The 24,986-nt window shown below is 44.7% G+C and overlaps 1 protein-coding gene across 2 annotated transcripts in view; it reads right to left on the reverse strand.

The window, feature by feature from the left end:
* The window catches only part of LOC126109619 (all trans-polyprenyl-diphosphate synthase PDSS1), a 793,792-nt gene that overhangs the window by 317,373 nt on the left and 451,433 nt on the right, over positions 1 to 24,986 (reverse strand). For both annotated transcript variants that reach the window (XM_049914662.1, XM_049914663.1), the window contains one exon: positions 3,477 to 3,746. In XM_049914662.1, the coding sequence (XP_049770619.1) occupies positions 3,477 to 3,746 (270 nt within the window). The remainder of the gene's footprint in view (positions 1 to 3,476; positions 3,747 to 24,986) is intronic.

Below are 24,986 nucleotides of genomic sequence, written 5' to 3' on the forward strand. Positions count from 1 at the left end.
TGTTTTTGAGAGCTCATCTCGACAAAGCAGATTGCGACCCCGATGTTGGATTAAGAAAAATTTTGGGTGCAGGAGCCCAGTGATTAGATACAAAATCATGCTGCGCACTTTGCAACAAAAACCACTCTGAAAATTTTCGTCGCGGGAGGAAATCTTGCTCCTCCAATTCTTGTACGCGTTGAATGTGGTAAGGACGCAGACGCTCCTCTTTCAAAGTACGATGAACGACAGTGTGCGATGCACCAACTTGGCAGGCGATGCTTCTAGCACTCTGAGTAGGATCTTCGTGGATGCTGTTTCTCTGCTCCCAATGTGCGTTCTTTGCGTTGTGCGCCTCTGCCTTCTGTGCGGGGTAGTAAATACATGCAAATTAAATACGTACTCGTAAGCTGTATTCTGTCGTATCAGAACACAAAATGCGTTTCGCATACAGAACTAAATGTAAAAAGGTAAAGATAACTACTGTGTTTTGTTACGAATGAATTGCAAAATAATCACGTAAAATTAGAGAATTACGACGATACAAACCATTGATAAACAACAAATGTCGATCGTGCAGCAAGTCTTCGTTGTGGAAAGCGTTCTCGATAAATCCGTACAGCTGCCCACGCAATAGCTTTTGCCTCGTCATAAGTTAAATCAATATCACATAGTTCACTGACAATAAATCTCCCTTGCCCGCCCGGTTGGCCGTACGGTCTAACGCACGGCTTTCCGAACGGGAAGGAGCGCCTGGTCCCCGGCACGAATCCGCCCTGCGGATTGTGTCGAGGTCCGGAGAACCGGCCAGTCTGTAGGTGGTTTTTAGGCGGTTTTCCATCTGCCACGGCGAATGCGGGCTGGTTCCCCTTATTCCGCCTCAGTTACACTATGTCGGCGATTGCTGTGCAAACAAGTTCTCCACGTACGCGTACACCACCATTATTCTACCACGCAAACATACGTGTTACACACGTCTGGTGTGAGACGTTCCCTTCGGGGGGGGGGGGGGGGGGGGGTTCCACCGGGGGCCGAACCGCACATTAACCCTGGGTTCGGTGTGGGGCGGCGGAGGGGTGAAGTGGACTGCGGTAGTCGTCGTGGGGTTGTGGACCACTGCGGCTGCGGCGGGGTCGGAGCCTCTCCGTCGTTTCTAGGTCACCGGTTAACATACAGTACAATACAAAAATCTCACTTTCAGCCTAACGTTTAACAGACTAGCAGTAACGTCTGTGCAGGTAACTGGCATATTACAGTGTTGCCTTGGTGTTTGAGACTCACGCTCGCGATGTCAACATGCGCAGCGGTAAACAACACGAACCGATTGCTTACGTTAACCTGTGTTGGGGGAGGGGTGGAGCAGGCACCCTGTACTGTTTTGATGCTGTTTAATGAATTCTCCCAGTCTACTGTTCATTATATTTCCACAACGTACGTCTAATCCGTGTGCGCTGTCTAGTGTCTACTCTTCCAAAAACATTGTTCCGAGAAGAACTGTATTTTTTGTCTTTTTTTTCTGGGACAACCGTAGGAAATGGACAAAGATGTTACTAGACATCTACATCTACATCTACATCTATACTCCGCTAGCAACCAAGCGGTGTGTGGCGGAGGGCACAATTCGCGCCAAAGTCATATCCCCCCCCCCCCACCCCCTGTGTTCCACTCTCGGATCGCACGAGGGAAAAACGACTGTCTGAACGCCTCAGTACGAGCTCTTATTTCCCTTATCTTTGAATGATGATCATTACGCGATTTGAAAGTTGGTGGTAATAATATATGCTCTACATCCTCGGTGAAGATTGGATTTCGGAATTTAGTGAGCAGCCCCTTCTGTTTAGAGCGTCGTCTATCTACAAGTGTGTCCCACTTCAAACTTTCTGTGAGATTTGTAACGCTCTCGCGATGACTAAATGTACCAGTCACGAATCTTGTCGCTCTTCTTTGGACCTTCACAGTTTCTTGAATCAGACCCAACTGATAACGGTCCCATACAGACGAACAATAAGACTGGACGAACTAACGTACTGAAAGCTATTTCCTTTGTTGAAGGACTGCATTGCTTCAGGATTGTACCAATAAACCGCAATCTAGAGTTCGCCTTACCCGTTACTTGTGTAATCTGATAATTCCATTTGAGATCATTTCGAATAGTCACACCCAGATGCTTGACTGATGTTACCGCTTCCAAAGACTGATCATCTATTTTGTACTCATACATTAATGGGGGATTTTCGCCTTGTTATACGCAGTAGGTTACACTTACAACTGCCAATCATTACACCGCGCATTTATTTTCTGCAAATCCTCATTGTTTGTTCACAACTTTCATGTGATACTACATTCCTGTAGAATACAGCATCATCGGCAAACAGTCTAAGGCCGCTTTCAATACCATCAATCAGATCGTTTATGTAGATCGTAAAAAGCAGAGGACCTATTACGCTGCCCTGGGGCAGCTCCGTGTCTGTTAGAAAACTTTCTATCAACCGCACATGTCATCGGATAGACCGTAAGCGCGCACTTTTTGTAGCAAGCGACAGTGCGAAACTGAGTCGAACGTCTTTCGAAAGTCGAGAAATATGGCGTCAACCTGGGAGCCGGTATCTAGAGCCTGTTGTATATCATGCACAAAGAGGGCCAGCTGTGTCTCGCATGACCGCTGTTTCCTAAAACCGTGCTGGTTTCTGCAGATGAGCTTCTCAGAGTCTAGAAACGTCATTATGTCTGAACACAAAGTATGTTCCATGATTCTACAGCAAATCGATGTCAGTGAAATTGGCCGGTAATTATGTACATCCGATTTTCTACCCTTTTTATAGATTGCTATGACCTGGGCCTTCTTCCAGTCCCGTGGAACTTTCTGTCGTTCCAATGATCTCTGATAGATGACGGATAAGAAAAGTGCTAATTTGTAGCATAGTCAACATAATATCTTACGGGGATACCGTCTGGGCCTGATGCCTTTCTGGCGTCTAAGGATCTTAACTGTTTTACAATCCCAGCTACACTAAACACTATGTCAGCCATCCTTTCGTTTGTTCGATAACTGAAAGGGGGAATGGTACTGCAGTCCTCTATCGTAAACGAGTTTTTGAAAGGTAGGTTTAGAATTTCGGCCTTCTGTCAGCAAGAGAAGGTATTGAATTATTTGTAGCGTTCATAGAGTTTACGTTCGACCAAAATTTCTTGGGGTTATTTTTAGAATCTGCAGATAAAATATTGTTTTCAAATCAGTTAAAAGTCTCTCATTGTCCTTCTGACAGCGGCTTTCATTTCGCATAATTTCTGTTTGTCAGCGGGGCAGTGACTACGTTTAAAACGACTGTGCAAAATTCTCTGCTTTCTCAGCAACTTCCTAATATGTTTTAAATCGGTTACTAGCGTTCTTCTAATAGGATTTTCTTGGCAGCTTGTACCGTTTACACCCTGTAGGCCTACACTGGAAAGATGTAGAGTAGTTGTCAGCGGGATGTGGTCGGTGGTGGAGTACTCACCTCGCGGATGTCTTCGTAGATGTCTTTGAGGTCGTGCTCGAGCAGGCGGTAGGGGTCGGCCTCGACCTGCGGTAGCGGCCCGGGGTGCTGCGTGCGCATGCTGCTCAGGTAGCGGCGTGGGGACTGCTGCTGCTGCGGCTGCGGTTGGCACTGGTGCGTGGCGGAGGGTGCGCACGGCGCCGACGAGCACGCGAAGCGCGCGGGGGGCGGGCACGGTGCGGCGGGGGCCGCGCACGCAGTCGACGTCTGCGCTGTCGACGCCCTCGCCGCCTGCAACAGCCGAGAGGACAATCGTGAGGAGCTCGCACAAACAGGCAGCAAAGTGCAAGACAGGGGCAGCTCCGCACATCTTCTACATTTTTCATACTTGTAAGAGCTAAAAGTCAGAGGTGCGATATCAAATTCCTAAAGTAGTACGCAGCAATAATAAAAAAGAAGGTTAGAAAATTTTCGACCATTGCTAACAACGGAAACTCCCCATTGCAGCCGGACGGAGTGGCCGAGCGGTTCTAGGCGCTACAGTCTGGAACCGCGCGACCGCTTCGGTCGCAGGTTCAAATCCTGCCTCCTACATGGATGTGTGTGATGTTCTTAGGTTAGTTAGGTTTAAGTAGTTCTAAGTTCTAGGGGACTGATGACCTGAGATGTTAAGTCCCACAGTGCTCAGAGCCATCTGAACCATTTGAATCCCTTGAACCTTGAATCCCCATTGCACCCCCCGCCCCCTGAGATTCAGTGATTAAGATGCGCCAGTGAATAACCCGTCAAAGGTGGATAGCCCGTCACAAACTTAACACAGATGAAGCACGAAAACAGTAAGAAGATGCACTGGAACGGTGAAAAAATAAAAACAGGAGGCAAAATAGAAACAGTGAAGGGTCCAATCTCAAGAAGTGCAACATCAAGCATACTGCAAGAACCAGGGCGTCATGTAAAGCTGGAGATCTGTGTTCAAATCTCCCTCGTGCCCCATTTTTTCCGCCACACAAAATTATGATCTTTCCGTCTGGTCACTGATGTGTCTTCGCTGTATCCAAACTTGCCTCTGTCTTGTGGTGTAACACAAGTTTGCAACAGTGAAGTGTAAGGAAGGGACCTCCAGACGTACATACCCCTTATTTGTTCTACACAAGTACCACAGATCATGACTCTTGCGTTCTGTTTTGGAAGTTTTGACTTTTGAATTCCTTTGTTGTGACATAATTCACACTTTATTTGTCCTTTTCATTTCTGTGAGAGGTCTTTCCGGCATCTCGTCTGCTCTCACTATTCATTCCATTTACTTGCGACAGTATTCTTATCAAAAATGGTTTAAATGGCTCTGAGCACTATGCGACTTAACTTCTGAGGTCATCAGTCGCCTAGAACTTAGAACTAATTAAACCTAACTAACCTAAGGACATCACACACACCCATGCCCGAGGCAGGATTCGAACCTGCGACCGGAGCGGTCGCTCGGTTCCAGACTGTAGCGCCTAGAAGCGCATGGCCACTGCGGCCGGCTGTATTCTTATCACATGACTCATATTCTATAACCAACGTATAATATGACAATTGCCAAACTACAGAAGATGAACAGACATGTTAACGACTGGGCGGGCAGTTCATAAATTTGTGAAAAAAATGGGGCACGAGGGAAATTTAAACACGGATCTCCCGCTATGCAGTCCAACACCGGCACACAATCGCAGTCTCTGCCTCGTGATGACTGGGTGTTGTGTGATGTCCTTAGATTAGTTAGGTTTAGGTAGTTCTAAGTTCTAGGGGACTGATGACCATAGATGTTAAGTCCCGTAGTGCTCAGAGCCATTTGAACACAATCGCGATCCCGTGGTTCTTATAACTCGCTCGATGTTTCACATCTTGAGCTTGGATCGTTCACCGTTTCTATTTTGCTTCTTTTTCACAGTTCAGTACACCTTCTTCCTGTTTTCATCCTTGATCTGTGTTCAGTTTTTGACGGGCGATCCACTGCGTAATTTTACCACTCAATCTGAGAGGGGTGCGATGTAGAGTTTTCCTTGTAACTATACAAAAATTCGAGTTTATAAACACAATCGCCAGTAGCTCAGTGGATGGCATACGAATCTTGTAATTCTGAAGTTCCTAGTTCGATTCTCGTTACTGGTAACTTTTTTAAACTGTTATTTACACTATGTGTTTGTTATCAAATGGAAGTCCTAATTAACAGACACGGAATCACAATTTTTAAAATAAATAAAATCTTTGCTTTTTAATTAGAGGAGTGCATAAATAAAGTTTGGTGCACACAAGTATAATACATTATCGTTACATCAAAAAATTAGACGAAGCACTGTTCATTCGAGAAACAAAACAGTATTTCAGTTTCTATTGGATCATTCCCATATTTATATCAAATTATAATTTACTGTGAATACTCAAATTTCCACGAGATTAGTAATAAAAAAAAAGATGTTCACTAAATTACATCACTAAACGGCTAAAACAATCACCCAGCTCTAGTTGCAACGTGCGTAACTAACAGCTTCGAGGAGTGACAAAATTTGATGTTCAGTATTTCATATAATCACTCACCAAATTTAAAATCTTAAAATGCTATCATAATTTACTTATTAAGTTAATGGTTTAACACAAAACGTCAAGTATTAAAGTCAGAGACTGTGTACACTTTCTGAGGCTGCTTAACTCACGGCGCAGACGTTACCCAGACTATATTCGTCCTGTATTTGAGAATGAGAGACTTAGTGACGTTCAACAAAGAAACTTAACATATATTTACGAACTCTTAAGAAACATTTTCTCCTTGACGCCGCCCACAAAATGATGAAAGGAAGAAAAATGTTTCCGCTTACTACAGTTTGGCTGTTCATGCACGATAATGGCAACCATTTCACACGCTGTATGAATTGTAAAGTACTCAGACGTTTGAACCTGTTTTATGTACGAGATTAAGGCTTTTGAAACGAGAGCCGAGGTGGGGAGAGGCTGTCTAACTGGCTGTTTTAATATGACTCGACATTTGTTAATCAACATTTCAATTATTTTGTTAATAAATAACGAATTTACCGAAAAGTAAAAAAAAAGGTGCTGTTACCGAGATTCGAACCAGTGAGGATCAGTCTGAAAGGTGTAACCGTCAGTTAAGCTTATCTGTCTGCACACAGAGTGATGTGCGCAACTTTTTCGCTCTAAAAATCTTTTTACTTGTTAAAGATATTACAAGTATCCTTTCACCTAGACGAATAGTGACCAGGGGCTCATGAAATAAAGACCGACTCTTTTTCCAAACTTCGTGATTTATTGAGGTATAGACTTCACCTTCATTTTGTAAAGGATTCTTCTTTTTTCCTATGATAGGGTAGAGATCTGTGTGGGAAAAATACAGTGGTAAAATTCTGTTTTAGGTCTGACTAGCAATCACAGAGTACAGATATATAGAACATTGGCGTTTTAATGCTGTTGTTGGGACCTTACGAATATTGGGCCTCCTTGAAGTTTACGCCACTTTAGACAGAGAGTACATTAAATGTCACGTATCGTGTGCCGCGGCTGTGCTGGTTTCCGTGGACAACTAAGTAAACTTCCCGGGAATGTGCTGCTGAAACGACCATAAAAATACCACAAAATCTCATAATCAGTCTATTTTTACTCTTTAATTACTTGTAAAACCTGCAAACATTATTATCACTAAAACGTCTAAATATACTGCTGTGGCACAGAAATACAATAAATGCAACTTCCTGGCAGATTGTATGCCAGATTTGATCTCGAACCTGACGCCAGACTGAGATTCATTGGAAGAATCCTAAGGAAATGCAATCCGAAAACAAAGGAAGTAGGTTACAGTACACTTGTTCGCCCACTGCTTGAATACTGCTCAGCAGTGTGGGATCCGTACCAGATAGGGTTGATAGAAGAGATAGAGAAGATCCAACGGAGAGCAGCGCGCTTCGTTACAGGATCATTTAGTAATCGCGAAAGCGTTACGGAGATGATAGATAAACTCCAGTGGAAGACTCTGCAGGAGAGACGCTCAGTAGCTCGGTACGGGCTTTTGTCAAAGTTTCGAGAACATACCTTCACCGAAGAGTCAAGCAGTATATTGCTCCCTCCTACGTATATCTCGCGAAGAGACCATGAGGATAAAATCAGAGAGATTAGAGCCCACACAGAGGCATACCGACAATCCTTCTTTCCACGAACAATACGAGACTGGAATAGAAGGGAGAACCGATAGAGGTACTGAAGGTACCCTCCGCCACACACCGTCAGGTGGCTTGCGGAGTATGGACGTAGATGTAGATAGATACCTTCGTCTTTTGCAGGTAAGTGCTCTACCGACTGAGAGCTATCCAAGCATGACTCGCGACCCGTCTTCACCACTTTACTTCCGCAAGTACTTTACCTTCTGGATATGCTACAAATGTAATTCAAAATTTTATATCATCGCTGGCTGTGTATCTGTCATTAATAAAGGAGCGGAAAAATGTTGGACTTCAGTTCATCAGCCTCTGCTCACTATTCACACAGTTAACAGGAGATTACAAATACATTTAACGAATCTAAACTTATTTGAGGTGAAAAAGTGAATAATGATATTACATCAACCCTAGATACTAGTATGCTAACGGCATCCAAATGCACGTAAGCGTCAGCATCTGCCATACCAGCCGTTAATCAGGATCTTTGATCAGATGTTTGCCGCCGCAGCCGATTGGACAGCGACTCTGACTGATACGAGTAAGAGCAAAGTTCCAATTCCGATATTGCGAGGGATTTTTCCCCGGTGCGAGGACTGGAAAGGAGAGCACTCAGCCTCGTGATGGCAACTGAGGAGCTCCTTGAGTGAGGAGTAACGGCCTCAAGAACTGGGAAGCTGGCAACAGCCGGTACAACTGTGTTCTGAAGCCGTACCCATCTACTGGCAGAGGATGACGTGGCGGTCGTCGACACAGACAAGGCGAGCAGACAGAGCTTTACCTATAACTGTATTCAGCATCCCGACGGGCTCAGAACCTAGGTACAGAACTCAAGTACAAGAAGTCACAGGGTCTCGTCATATCAAAGGGAAAGTTGGAAATTCAACATTCTCATTAAACCATTTCTCCCATAGACAATGATAATTTTCATTTACTCTATGAAAAGCCTCGGCATGATTTTGAAAGAGCTGCTAAACTGGGCGTGCTTCTCCATAGGATAAAGCTAAAATGTGCAGTTCAAAAATGGCTCTGAGCACTATGGGACTCAACTGCTGAGGTCATTAGTCCCCTAGAACTTAGAACTAGTTAAACCTAACTAACCTAAGGACATCACAAACATCCATGCCCGAGGCAGGATTCGAACCTGCGACCGTAGTGGTCTTGCGGTTCCAGACTGCAGCGCCTTTAACCGCACGGCCACTTCGGCCGGCAAATGTGCAGTTAGATAATTACTAGACGACTGACACATTTTCTGACAGTGAAGGCATTTCGGTGGTTACGAACACAAACCTGCTTCTCTCAGGCAGGAATAGTTTCTGAATTAAATGCCACTAGCCCACTAGTCACAGACGGCCTAGGGCGTCAAGAAACAAATAGTGTACTATTTGAGGCGTGTAACTATTTCGTTGATAACTATAGTCTCATCGCTGTAAGTGATATATATACATACACACTGAAGGGTCAAAGAAATTGGTCTAGGTATGCGTATTCAAATACAGAGATACGTACACAGGCAGAATATGGCGCTGCGGTCGGCACCGTCTGTATAAGACAAAACGTGTCTGCAGCGGTTACTGCTACTACAATGGCAGCTCATCAAGATTTAACCGAGTTTGAACGTGGTGTTATAGTCGGCGCACGAGTAATGATACACAGCATCTCCGCACGAGCGATGGGACACAGCATCTGCGAGGAAGAGATAAAGCGATGATTTTGCCGTACGACCATTCCACGAGTGTACTGTGTATATCGGGAGGCTGGTAACACATCAAATCTCTTACATCGCTGCGGCCTCAAGAAGATCCTGCAAGAACAGGATCAACGACGACTGAAGAGAATCGTTCAACGTGACACAAGTGCAACCCTTCCGCAAATGGCTGCAGATTTCAATGCAAGTGTCAGCGTGCAAACCATTCAACGACACTTAATCGATATGGGCTTTCGGAGCCGAAGGCCCATCCGTGTACCCTTGATGACAACACGGCACAAAGCTTTACGCCTCGCATGGGATCGTCAACACCGACATTGGACTGTTAATGGCTGGAAGCATGTTGCCTGGTCGGACGAGTCCCGTTTCAAATTGTATCGAGCGGATGGACGTGTACGGGTAAGGAGACATCCTCATGAATCCACGGATACTGCATGTCAGCAGGGGACTGTTCAAGCTGCTGGAGGCTCTGTAATGGTGTGGGGCGTGTGCAGTTGGAGTGATGCGGGACCCGTGATATGTCTAGATACGACTCTGACAGGTCACACGTACGTACGTTTGCATCCATTTATGCCCGTTGTGCCTTCCGACGGATTTGGGCAATTATAGCAGGGCAATGCGACACTCCAGAAGTCCACAACTGCTACAGAGTGGCTCTAGGAAAACTATTCTGAGTTTACACATTTCTGCTGGACACCAAACTCCCTAGATTCGAACATTATTGAGCATATCTGGGATGACTTGCAACGTGCTTTTCAGAAGAGATCTCCACTCCCTCGTACTCTTACGGATTTATGGACAGCCCTGCACGATTCATGGTGTCAGTTCCCTCCAGCACTACTTCAGACGTTAGTCGAGTCCATGCCACGTCATCCTGAGACACTTCTGCGTGCTCGCTGGGGTCTACACGATATTAGGCAGGTGTACTAGATTCTTTGGTTCTTCAGTGTAATTACAAGTCAAACAGATTACTACGTCAGTCACATATTGAATGCTCCATTCCGTGTTCCAGTGACCTTCAGGTGAAAGATTACGAAAAGTACGCTCTTTCAGCGGGCAGTCAGGAGCAGAATCGAGTTTTTCCGTAAGAAACCAAGTGCTGCAAATGTAATGTGCAGTCCTGCGGAGGAAGAGCAAGTAAGATCTACGAGACGGCCGGTGAATGCATATGCTTTTCCCTGTACGAATGATGCAGCACACGCTTTCACTTCATACGCACACTTCATGACAAGGCGTGAAAGGCACGCTGCTACTACTACTACATACAGCCCTTGTCACAAACGACAAAATCAGTTTCCTTAATTTTCCATATTAAGGTGCCTGAATGAGCATTGTAAGTAGCAGACTAATGCAGAAAGTCTTCAATTGTTTCCGGCTGGTGTTGAAAGCCATCAATGTTCCTTTAATGGGTAATGAGAAAGGGAATCCGCTTGTGACTGGTTATGTAGACGAATGAGCGAACCTAGCACCGCGATAGAATTATCGATAACTCTGCTGTCTTAGCCGCCTGAGCGACGTTTCTTTCATATCTAACGATGGCAGCATGCACTTGGTTGGAAGTGGGCCATCGATGAGCCACTCAGAACGACACATTTAGTTAACGGACAGCGACCGCCAGATATATCGCAGTATTATCTTGTTTCCAGCTACCATTATTTAGGTAATTGTTAAGAAAGACACGCAAAAGTAGTATGTATTTAACCTTTCCAGAATGAGATTTTCACTCTGCAGCGGAGTGTGCGCTGGTATGAAACTTCCTGGCAGATTAAAACTGTGTGCCGGACCGAGTCTCGAACTCGGGACCTTTGCAAAGGTCCCCCGTTCGAGTCTCGGTCCGGCACACTGTTTTAATCTGCCAGGAAGTTTTATTTAACCTTTGCGATGATTATTCTTCATGTTATATATGGTGCCGGAAGGTTGTCTGTCTGGTAATATACGGAACAGTATGTAAAAGTGATAGCGACAGGGAAATTCATATTCCAGAAAAAGGTGGAAACAAATACACTGCTGGGAGAAAAGTGGAGCCCCCAGAAAGTTGCGTCAACTTGAAGGACTGACACAAGGCACTGAGCCCCATGAAACAATTATTATCAGAATATACACACTTTCCTTCTTCTTCTGCACATATTACAAAAATTAAGTCGACTGCCGCATCTTTCAGTTTGTCTGCAAAGGCTAATCTGAGTAACTCTGTAGGAATATTGCACTAATAGCTAGACTGATTCACGAGGAAGGATGGTATATATACAATGAAGCGCCAAAGAAACTGGTACAGGCATGCGTATTCCAATACAGGGATATATAACAGAATACAGCGCTGCGGTCGGCAACGCCTATAACACAACAAGTGGCTGGCGCAGTTGTAGGATCGATTACTGCTGCTACAATGGAAGGTTATCAAGATTTTAGTGAGTCTGAACGTGGCGTTATAGTCGGTGTACGAGCGATGGGACACAGCATCTCCGAGGTAGCAATGAGGTGGGGATTTTCCCATATGACTATTTCAAAAGTGTGACGGTGAGTGTCAGAAATCCGGTAAAACATCAAATCTCCGACATCGCTGCGGCCTCAAAAAGATCCTGCAAGAACGGGGCCAATGACGACTGAAGAGGATCGTTCAACGTGACAAAAGTGCTACCCTTCCACAAATTTCTGGGCCATCAACAAGTGTCAGCGTGCGGACCATTCAACGAAACACCATCGATTTGGGCTTTCGGAACCGAACGCCCAGTCGTGTACCCTTAATGACTGCACGACACAAAGCTTTACGCCTCGCCTGGGCCCGTCAACACCGACATTGGACTGTTGACGACTGCAGACAAGTTGCCAGGTCGGACGAGTCTCGTTTCAAATTGAATCGAGCGGATGGACGTGTTCGGGTATGGAGACAACGTCATGAATCCACTGACCTTGCATGTCAGCTGGGGACTGTTCAATCTGGTTTAGGCTCGCTAATGATGTAGGAGTGATATGGGACCGCTGATACGTCTATATACGCCTCTGACATGTGACACGTACGTGAACATCCTGCCTGATGCAAAAAAAACTTGCATACTTTGCTTGCTTTCATTTTATTATGTCATATAGGATCATATTCTGGAGTAACTCGTCAAATTGAGCAGAAGATTTAGCGTGCTAAATCCATTCATGTCTACTGTGCATTCCAGCAGGACAATGCGGCACCGCACACGTCCAGAATTACTACACAGTGGCTCCAGGAACACTCTTCTGAGTTTAAACACTTCTGCTGATCACCAAACACTCCAGACATGAATCTGGGATGCCCTGCAAGGTGCTGTTCAGAAGGGATCTCTGCCCCCTCTTACTCTTGCGGCTATGTGGACAGCGCTGCAGAATTCATGGTGTTAATTCCCTTCAGCTCTACTTCAGACATTAGTCGAGTCCATGCCGCATCGTGTTGCATATGCGTGCTCACGGGTGCCCTACACGATATTAGGAAGGTGTACCAGTTTATTTTATTACCACTGAGCCAGTCAAGTCGTTAGGCAGTACATACATAGTGCTATGAGTACGAAGCCGAGGCGGCCTAGTAGTTTAAAAACATGAACGGTTTTTTGGGGAGTTGGGTGGAGGATCATGATCATGATCTCCCCATGGCAACCCCAGCCCCCTGCCCCCCTTCTGCGACCTTCACCTGCGGACAATTCGACTGAAATGACACTAACCATCCGTCCCCGCAAAATGCTCTCTGTGACCTGCGCTAGGCTCCGTTCCCGTAAGTTGCTGACAATAGAGTGAGTCAGCCGCCTAAACTACTGCGGACTTTCGACTCTCGCGTCGCCCGGACCGGTTGTAAACAAAAACTGGGACACCGTCTGCACGCCAGGCGGCTAGGGCAGAGCAGGGCTTTCCCACTTGCCACGGGGCGCCGTTCGACTCGCGCGCAGTCCTCCGGTTCAGAGGCAAGGCCTTGCGGACGACGGCAACAAACAAGCGAAATACCAGTCACACAGTACCAGACTGTGCATAATTAGATTCGACTGGATTCAGTTTTCGTTCCACTGACAAAAAAATGAAATGCTTCTCCTGGGTGTGGAACAAGTAAAAAATCTAATATCTATAATACTATCTATAGAATCTAATATCTGTAATACTAACTACCTTTAACCGCTTGGCCACCCCGGCCGGCAATGAAATATAGTTACGCACTTTAACAAATTATCATACACAAAATACCTAATTTTGACTGTTGTGACCAAGCGCTGTCAAAACTGAAATCTAATGCGAATACATTACAGTGAAGTGGGACTGCTAATATTGGCAGAATTAATACATTGTCAGAATGAAATATAGTTACGCATTTTAATAAATTATCATACACAAAATACCTAATCTTGACTGTTGTGACCAAGCGCTGTCAAAACTGAAATCTAACATTTATTTAACAGCCTTTGTTAAGATATTCCTCTATAGTATAGAGGGAGTTGCCTATCAAAAAGTCTTTCCAAATCTGTTTCAACTGTGCTTTATCTGAAATCAAGTTTTTAATGGCTGCTGGCAGTTTCTGAAAAGTGGACCCCGATTTGGACCAAGAAAAGTGATATTAGATTGTTCCTATTCCTTGCATTTATACTATGTACTGCGCTATTGGTTAGAAATGAGATATATCACTTGCAACAAATTTCATTAAGGAATAAATATACTGAGAAGCAGTGGTTAGACTGCAAAGTTCCTTGAATCGATTTCTAGATGAAGTTCTTTAATTTACTTCAGAAATGAGTATTATTACACGCTTTAGCACGCAAAATCTTCTGCTCAATTTGACGAGTTACTCCAGAATATGATCCTATATGACATAATAGAATGAAAGCAAGCAAAGTGTGCAAGTTTTTTTTATATTTATATCTCCTACATCTGTCACCATGCTCACTGCACATACAACTTGTTTACGTACTTCAGCAGTTTCTTTGTACGCCCTTCCCCACTGAATCTATTATCGAGTTGAACTCCCAGTAATTTAACACTGACAACCTCTTCGATCTGCATGCCTTCATATGTTATACACATTCTGGAAGGAAATCTCTTACAGGTTCTGAACCGCATATAGTGGATCTTTTCAGAGTTTAATGAAAGTGAATTAACTTTAAACCATTTCTTAATGTAAGTGAAAATTTGATTAACAGCCATTTATAAACATGTACTTAACTTGCCACTTATTGCAATGCTGATATTTGATTAATGGGCATAAAGCCGTGATCCAAATCATAATTCTTCCAGTAGATAAAGGCAATACTACAGTGTTAATGAAGAAATAAGACTACGGGAGTAAAATTTGGGACTTATTGGAACCAGGAAGATAAAACTTAAAGGAGATCCATCAATTTCTCTTCTCAGGATAACGAATAAGCCTCTTCAACTTCTCCCACTGACAAGAACGGTCTTTTCAAATCAGAAGCGTCGGTACCAAGACTGTATGATTTATCAAAGATTCACAAGCAGAGCATTCCACTGAGACCGATGGTTAGCGCAGCTGACTGTCAGACATGTCGGATTGTCAAGCACTTAGCCATTCTACAGCCGTCTATAGCAAGAACTACACTTACATTAAAGATTGTCGGCATTTATCGAAAAATTGAAATTCGTCTGGCTGAGTGCAAGTATATTATGGTCAGTTTTGAAAGAAATGCGGGGGAGAAAATTATGTCCAGAAATCAAACATCAGCAATATCGTGAATAACCGCTGCATTGCATTCCAAAATTGTTTATATTTCACAGTATTCATTTATTTGTGGTCTTGGGCTTACAAGACTGTCATGAGACTGTAACTGACTATAGTTGTCAAACCGGGTACAATACGATAGTTGTCAACAACACTGAAAAATATGTTGCAAATCGAGAACAAGGCGCATACAAAGAGTAAATCTTTAACAATGTAATCGTAATGTAAGTGAATATGTAAAACAGTAAATAAATGTGATGGGGAAAAACAGAAAACATTCAGATCAAATATCGAGCAACACTCTCTCTCTCTCTCTCTCTCTCTCTCTCTCTTTCTCTCTCTCTGTGGGGGGGGGGAGGGAGGGGGCGGGGGTTGCAGGCGGGGGAGGGGGGGGGGGGCAGCCCGCGCGCGAATATGAGATGGAAGTGAGGAGGACAACATTAGCAAAGAATTATACGCAGCTTATGCTTTTTATATATACTACAGTTTGGAAAAAGCGACACACGAAGACAGAGAGATATGATCACAATGAAATTTATTCCACCGATTAGGGACAGGACGCTATACATATGACTAGATATACAGACTTGTATATGCACTGTGACTATGGAAATTCAGTACGTAGTAGCGTCACCACGTGCTGCAATCAGAGCCTGTAGAAGTGGTGACGGCACGGATTCGAAGATCGTCTGAATATGCTGCTAGGAAGTACTCTTCCACGCGATTTGCAGGCGCGTCCACAAATCAATTGTAGCTGCAGGAGGACCTGAACGAACAAGTTGGCGACTGACCATACTCCAGGCATGGAACGTTGAGCGATATGTCAGGTGAACGGGCAGGCCAGCGAAACAGTGACAATCGCTGTTATTTAAAGAAGGTATGCACGTTACTCGCCACATGCGGCTGGGCGTTGTCCTGCTGGAATAAGGAAAGACCTGCAGAAGGGACGGTGCCTCGGGTTGTAAAACCTCCTTGATGTGGCAGTAGCTATTCCGTCTGCCCTCAAGACGTAGGAAGCGAGATCGGGAGTTATAGGCAATGGCGTCTCAAACCACACATTTGTATTTGTCCGCTATGCCGCTCAACAATGCAGTCTACCCGATTGTATTCACCACGGCAGCATCAAACGCGTTTGCGGCCATCACAGCACGATAAGTTGAAGAAGGGCTCGCCCGAAAACACTACATTTTGCCACTCAGCATGCCAGTGTCGATGTTCAAGGGCGCACTGGAGTCTGTGGCGCTGGTGGGTTCTGATCAACAGAAGCTGACGCAATAACATGTGTGCCACCAGTCCACTCCGCAGAAGACGGCGTCGAACCATCGACGCTGACATGTCCACACCAGTAGCAGGGCTCCAACGTCGCCCCGACACTGTGGACGAAGCTGTTCGTCCGTTACGGCCAGCGGACAAGATAGCGGTCATCTCGCAGTATGGTCACATTTTGTCACCACTCTAGGAGCGTGCCTTGTGCGAGCTGCAATGTCACGAAACTACAGACCCCCGTCCAGGAGGCCAATCCGTCGTTCGAACGCACTTAAATGTCGATATTTCTCCCTGTGATGTTGGCGAGGCTCAGTAGCAATTTAGTTGCACTTTTCCATTTCGTATGATGGTTCCACACCGACCTGTCGGGCCACATCTCTGCAATTTAAATCACTTACTATGCTTCCGCTTTTCTTCACGTACTCTTATCGTGGCGCGTTGCAGATCTCGGCACCTGAGTGTTTCACAATCAACAAAACAGTAGAGTACTATGAAGTTATTACACCGAGACGCGGCGGAAGAATCAGTTGACCAGTCATACTAATTCAAAATTCCGTCATTCTCTACATTTTAAGGAAAGGGACATACTTGCACTGAGAATAGGAATGGCTAATATCACAGCAGGGTAAAAGGTTGACGTACATTGCAGTCCTAAGCACCATGCCAACAAAATCAGGACACAGACAGAAGAATTTTACGATAGTACATGTGACGACAGTAATAAAAATTAGGTAGTGGCACGCACGTTTCTCTTGTGAAACTCTATATGAACGTAATAATAGACTGTCTCAAATATAGTAAATACCGAAGAAGCGATGGAAATTTGAACCATCTTATGCTGGGATTTGCTAAAAGTGTTCAGCACAAAAATAAACAGTGGAAAAACCAAGCAAAAATGACAATCCCTCAGTCAAAACGAACAAAAACTAACATGTATAAAATAATCTATGACTACCAACAGAAGGGCATACGAGGACAGCTGTAACTCCATCTCTATAAAGAAATTTATGACCTCCGAAAACTAAATTAGCACCCTTGCCCCGTCACAAAAGGAGACGTGTCTGTCTGAAGCAAGCCACAACCTGTAAACGTAGCAGTCAGTAGGAACCAGAGTCATCTTTCGTCAAATATCAAAACTATTTTGCTTTCCGCCGATATTCTCGTCGCAATTAGCTGTACTAGACTGCTTAAATTCTAATCGCTTCCAGTTGCGTTATCAACATGTAATGTTTTCCTCGAGTTAGCAGTCTATGTAAAGTATTATCATGTTTTTTTTTTTAATAAGTTTAAATATTTTGTGAAATGATTTGCATAACCAAGAAATAAAATACATTAGAGAAACATCTAACGCAACTTTGAATGATGCTCGCCGGCCGTTGTGGCCGAGCAGTTCTAGGCGCTTCAGTCTGGAACTGCGCGACCGCTACGGTCGCTGGTTCGAATCCTGCCTCGGGCATGGATGTGGGTGATGTCCTTACGTTAGTTAGGTTTAAGTAGTTCTAAGTTGTAGGGGACTGATGACCTCAGATGTTAAAGCCCATAATGCTCAGAGCCATTTGAACCATTTTTGAATGATGCTCAAAATCACGTACATAAGGTGAGATATATATTACTGACTTCAGGAGACCGCAAATGTCCTCATTCAAAGCACTAAGACTAACTTAAATACAGAATTTTAATTTTTCAATTAGCAACTCAATTGTGGTATATTATTTCGAGCATCATTGAAAAGTGCATCTAATGTTTCTCTAAGTACTTCATTCTTTTAGACAGATTAGTTCGCGAAACACTGGACATTTAATTTTAATTTTTTTTTCTTCTTTCAATTTATGTTCAAAATCAGGAAGTGTAATATATAAGGGGCAGTCAAATGAAAACTGAACATCCTCCACAACGCGACCATGGCGTAGTTCCATTCAAAAGTAATCACAACACACGTTAAGACGTTTATCTCACTGGCAGCTGAGACGATCAAATTTCTGTTTCGTAGAACGCGATCGGTCGCTGAGGGATCCACAATCGCAACCACTCCTGCACTTGCTCGTCCGACTGAAACCGACATCCACGCGTGTCTTTCTTGCCGTCGCCAAAGGCATGAAAATCACACGGTGAAAGGTCCGGGCTGTATGGAGGATGCCACAGTGTTTCCCAACCAAATCGCTCTTGCGTAGTCTTCGTCCGATTGGCAGTGAGGGGGCGAAAGTTATCGTGCAGCAGGTTGGTTCCGTCAACATTCCTGGGCGGTTTGACGTTATGACGCATTGATTGTTGTTCCACGCTCGACGAAGTCTAGGAACAGAGGTCCCTGCAGTCGAAGGAGGAGGTCATCATGACCTTACCGGAACTTATGTGAACAGCTTTGCATTTCTTTGGTGGGGGAGATGTGGGGCATTTCCACTGTATGCTTTGCCATTTTCCCTCGGCTTCAGAATGGTGGTACCAGGCAACTAATAGCATATAACCCCTATTGGCCTGAAACTCGTCATTCGCATTAGCTAAAAAGCACCGAATGGTGCGGACGGATATACCTGTCGAATTCCCTGAGAAAGAGCAGGCCGTGGACAGAAACATCCGCCATGCCAGCTTATAGGGTTAAGGCCAGAGTAAGCGAAAGTTTCCACATAACGACAGATCTGAAAGAGCACCATGTTGAACACGTAATCGATGACGATCGCGTGCATGTGTGTGCACCTGCTCCAGATAATTCCAGTTATGTTAAACAGCGCAAATACTGGCAAACTGCTTAAACTGGAAAGTCAAAGCTAGGGGAACACACTAGACTCGTATCCCAGACTGGTTGCGCTAGACAAGTTTTTGCTGTGATGTTCACTAGTTCATTGCTTATTAAAACTGTTACCTTACGAGTAGCGTAACGTCATAACCTGTTACGATAATAAGCCGCATGACAGAATAAGCGCTCGATGAGTCACTCGTCATGCCCCACAATAAGTCGCTATGTTCTTGGCAAAGACATCCTCCTGAGGCGTATGTCAATTTTTTCTGAGCTACAGGGGCTTACACGGATCATTTGCAACGGTTAAGGCTAAATTCTAAACGGCTTTCCCAGAATATAAATTACTTTTATTGTTCTTCTTCTTAAGAATTAAAATGGTTCAAATGGCTCTGAGCACTATGGGACTTAACTTCTGAGGTCATCAGTCCCCTAGAACTTAGAACTACTTAAACCTAAGTAATACACACATCCATGCCCGAGGCAGGATTCGAACCTGCGACCATAGCGGTCGCGCGGTTCCAGACTGTAGCGCCTAGAACCGCTCTCTTAAGAATTAGCATTGCATAAACATCACTGTAAGTTTCTATGCTCAAGAGTTAGTTAAACAATAAAGAAACTGTGTTTCAAAATGGGTAACAGGTCTGCTCGTGAGAATCACAAGATCTGGTTTCGATCTTGGTTATATTTTCATTTGCCCCAGCTAATTAACTGTGACGCTGAGAACCATAAGGGCCTAAAGCACACCGTTTTGAGATTGTAGCATGTATGCATGCTTCTGACATTTGTTAATCTTATGATGAACCAGCCTTATCTATATCTGTAGGCCCATATTGTTTAAATGAACATCCACGAAAAGCCACCTTACCTATTTCTCGGATATTCATTTCCATATGGGCCCAAAGTACAGAGCAATATTTTGTTGCTCTGTGCTGCTCAACTGTTCATCGGCGAGTTAAAACAACTCGCCAATGAAATTCACATTTACATCGTTTGGTTTCCAGATGACAAGCTATCAGTGCAGGACAACATACAGATGCTCCTCCAAAATCGTGTAATGTAAAATCACGGTAAGATTAAAAACGAACATAATATTTCTTTGGACCCCCCTTTGTTATATCAGTTAGAATCCAAAATATGTTCACTTTCTACAGTTTTCAAGAAACAAAACACACTGATGATGGCAGAAGGTGCCTAAACATGTTTGGGTAACAAGAAAAAACAGTGGTTTTGCACAAATGGCCATTCAGACAACTGGAGACCAAACAGATCGCTTGCAGATGTGTGCGTGTGGCCTTAATTTTGTCTCAGAGTTCTCTGAGTGATGTGACAAAGTAGTCATTCAGTTCTTCTGGATCAAGCAGTGTTTGACATACCTGGCTCGAATTACTCGTACATTGATCTGATAACTTCCGATACTACCTTACACTTACATTTTTTTTATATAGATTGTATGAGCCCAGCTTTGTAATATTTTTTTGTTCTAGGGTAAGCATTGTAATCCAAATCCCTCTGTTCAGTCCCTCGATTATTCTAATTTTTATGTATTCGATACGGTATGAGCATTTTTTTTTCTAAATTCTGCCAATTCTTTTGTATATTAGGTAATTTTTACATTTTTACGTTTACTTGAGCAGTTAATTTTTATTAATGGGGAACTCGAATACCGTAAGTGTCCATATTTTTTAAAAGAGACATCAAAATCATTTTCAACTCCAGTTTCGCATGTTTGACACTCACACACAGCCGAAGTTTGGTTTCTTTAATTTGCTAATAAATAACATAATGTTCTCTGCTCTCTGAGCAAATGCCACACTGAATCTATTCGAATAAGTTGGTCGCTTACGATAAAGTGTAAAAGCAATGGAACAAGACCTGCAAATGCTCCATCGGTTAGGCTAGCCACATATTCCTCTTTGTGTATGCCTACGTTCCATCCCATTTTACATAGCCCATGCTGTTTTCTATCAAATTGATCTTGAGATTTAACGCGCTAGTCGAGGTGCGATAAGTTGTCTTCAAGCCCTTTAAACGTACTACACGAATACGTAATAAAAAATGGGGGTTCCTATTTTATAAAACGCAGTTGATATCCGTTTGACCTATGGCAGCGCCATCTAGCGGGCCAACCATAACGCCATCTGGTTTCCCCCTTCAAGCTAGACAAGTTTCGTTCTTTGTAGTTTTTTCGTTTGACGCTTCTTTCGTGAGATATTTGGACCGGTCACGATCAATGGACCACCCTGTATACATACATTTACAGGCGCTTGCGCGTAAATTTTGACGTTCTGCGGCGTCGTTGGATGAAGTTTCCGGACATGGGATCCCATGTAAAACTTGATCTAGTAAGTCACCTCTACAACCTCCTAAAGTATGTAACGGTGCTACTACCTCTTTACAAACCAGACGCAGCACTACACTGTCTCCGCCTCTAGCAAACAGAGACAGAAGGCAGGGTACGAAGAAAAGCGAAGCCGGGCATAGCGCGGCAGGGCAGGGCGGGCTTAGCTTTCTCTGCACAGCACAGGCCGCCGGAATGCCGGCCGGAGAAAACGGGACGCTCCGGGACACACCCACCCGCCGCCGGACGCCAAAACTGCCACTGCCATCCTCCTACACGATGAGGCGCTATCGGGTCTCCTGTACTAGTCCTATACACATTTATATCACTGACGTAGTGATTGTTACCACTATGTGCTCAGAGAGAGAAAGAGAAAGAGAGACACAGAAAGAGAGAGAGTGGGCTAGGGAGACCTTGTTTAAAATGTTGTGGACCAATTTTTTTCTAATCTTCGCAATACCGGGTGGTTATAATTAAACTTTCCCTATGTAACGCGTTATAACACGGAAACTAATTACCGTACGAGTACCAAACTTGGCAGCATTAATGTCAAGAACACGGGGAAGACAAACAATGCTGAATCAATTCAACTGGAACGCTTTTAATGTGCTGCTGCGGTTGATCATACCATTACATACCGGTACAATTACTGCTACAAAATGGGCTCAATATGGCGTCCACCAGTGTCCAGAAGAGTGTGAAAGTGCAGGACTGCATTCTGCACAGCAGAAGGAATGTTCTTGATATCCTGCGCTTCAGATCAACACATGTTTGTATGTTCCCCAGGTAAACACTGTCCTTCGGGTAGCTCCACAACCAGAAATCAGAAGGTGATCGTGTCGGCCAAGCATTGGTAATTCGTTTGTTTCCAAATTTGTTTCGGAGAAGAAGGTGAACTTCATGAGCGATGTGCGGTGGGCCCCATCTCGCATGAAAACTGTTGACCTCAATGCGTTTCTCTCCTATATGCTGGCGAATCGTATCGCTGTAGCGCTGCCAGTCACACTGCACGTCTTTGGTCCATGAGCACCAACCTGTTCAAAAAAGAATAGGCCAATGGTGAACGTAGCTGTGAAGCCACACCACACGGTGACACATTCACCACACAGAGGAACTTCATGCACAGTGACTGGAAGTAAGCATCACCACACTCGGCAGTTCTATGTATGCATCTCACCAGTCAAAAGAAAAATGAGATTCGTCTGTCCATAGGATGATCCAGGGCCAGCCCTCGTCAACTTCAATTCTTGCGAGAATGTAGAAAGTGATGTCAACAGTCGATTCGAACTTCTTGATCATGCTCCACACAGCAGGTGGAGAAAGAGGACCCTTTCGTAATCCTTTCCGCCGGCGATATTCTGGGAGTGCAACTGCAGCACTACTACTGTTTTGATAACGGAGCTTCATCAGTAATGCCCTGCTCCTTCTGTCCAAGCTCATGTTGATAGGTCAGCAAGAGCACTGTGACTGATGAGGTGTGTGGGACTATGAATCACGATGACTGATTACGGCACCTGGTGGCCATATTCGAACTGGATGGTGGCGCTGTGGCGCATGGAAATCATGCACCCATACTCTAGACATTAATGCTGCCAAGTTTGGTACTCGGACGGTAATTGGTTTCCGTGTTGAATAGGAAAAGTTTAATTATAACCACCCGGCAGTGCCCCGCCAACCTCACAGGAACCTGGTCTCGTCAGGCGGGGGAGGCTGGGGAAGGGGTGTGGGGTTGTTTGCTTTATCGCCTCAGCAATACACGTATGGACCAAGAAAGTATCATCCAAAAGTAAGCCACTCTTATACCGAGCGTACTATGCTCTGCAGGTTCTCCAGTTCCGTTTGCAAACTATCGGTGTGACAGATGACGTGGGCTCGGTGAATCAAGGTCTTCGAAACACCCACACTTTGTGCCGGATGGTGGCAACTAGCGACTTGCAAGTAAATGTCTGTATGTGTGGACTTTCTATATACTGAATGACCAAGTGTGTCATCACTCTTACGTCGCACCAAGACGTCTAAAAACGGCAGGCAACCCACCTTCTCCAACTCTCTAGTAAATTTTATGTTTTCGGGTATGGAGTTCAGATGTTGTAGGAACTCTCGCAGACGATCCAAACCATGAGGCCAAACTATAAAGGTGTCGTCAACATATCGCTAAAAAACTGTTGGTTTAAAAGTGGCCGAGGCGAGTGCTCGCTCCTCAAAGTCTTGTATTTCTAAAGAATGGGTATTCGTCCCAACAAGTGGAGAGAGCACTGCAGACCTGTGAGCAAAGAAGAAGAAGGGACCTTTAAAACGATTGCCTATTTACCATAAATTGGTAATATCCAAGCGCAAATAGGCAGAATACTACGACAATATAAAGTGAAAGCTATCTTTCGCCCTCGTGCAAAATTTTCGTCGCTATTTGGAATCTGTCAAAGACGACCTAGAGTTGCGCAAGGCAGGTGTTTACAGGATTCCGTGCGAATGCGGCAAATCTTATGTAGGGCATACGACGCGTACTGTGCAGGATCGCATTGTAGAACATCAGCGGCATACTCGCCTCCTTCAGCCTGGTAAGTCTGCAATCACCGAACACAGCATTTCCACTGGTCATGTAATGAAATACAGTGAGACCAAAATTGTGGCCCATATGTCTTACTTTTGGAGTTCTGTTAATAATGAATCCGTGGAAATACGACTGTCTGACAGTGAGTCTCTTATTAATCGAGACGACGGATTTCAATTGGATTCGGCATGGTATCCAATCGGTGAAAAACTTTGTGACCTCCGTAGCCGGCGTAGTTCTGTGATGGACCTGCGGGAAGATAATCAAATTGATATCGATGCGACGAGTTTTCACCACGGAGGGCGCGCCGCGTAGCAGAACAGAATGCGCTCAAGTAGCGCAAGCGCAACGCCAACACGCATGTGCCGGCGGGGCCTTAAATACCAGAGCTCAGTGCGTTTTCGCCAGTATCACCTCACCATGACCAGAAGACATCCGGCAGTTCGTCCGAAATTTTGTGGAACAACAAGAAAAGGGCTCTGAGAAAAAAAGGAATAGACAGTGTTCGGAAGTCTTTTCCGAAAGCGTTTCTTTGGAGTGTATCCTCATCTCTCTCTCTCTTTCCAAACATGAAGCATGAATCCCTACTTGTGGGGTCTGTTGGTTAATCGGATGTGGCACGTTAATGGGTGGCCGGATGCCCTTCGTGTCACCACCCAGTAGCCCCCCCCCCCCCCCCCCCCCCGGAACAGAATTAGTGTACCCCAAGTGTATGCATTTAGCAAGCCATGGAATAGTGCGAATGTGTTAAGATGTCTGCGAGCCATGCAACTGAGGCGCAACGTGGGGACCAGCCCGGTATTCACCTAGTGGGATGTGTAAAACCGCCTAAAATCTCCATCTGGGCTGGCCGGCACACCTACACTCGTCGTTAATCCGCCAGGCGGATTCGATCCGGGGCTGGCGCTCCTACCCGAGTCCAGGTTGGTTGGTTGATTTTGATGGGGGCTAAACATCGAGGTCATCAGTCCCCAGTTCCAAACAGACATACTTGTAAAAGGCCTATACAGTAAAAGCGTAACCTCTGCACCCAGAGGGAGAGCAGAGCAGAG

The sequence above is a fragment of the Schistocerca cancellata genome, chromosome 12, assembly GCF_023864275.1.
Source record: "Schistocerca cancellata isolate TAMUIC-IGC-003103 chromosome 12, iqSchCanc2.1, whole genome shotgun sequence".
NCBI classification, from domain to species: Eukaryota; Metazoa; Arthropoda; class Insecta; order Orthoptera; family Acrididae; genus Schistocerca; species Schistocerca cancellata.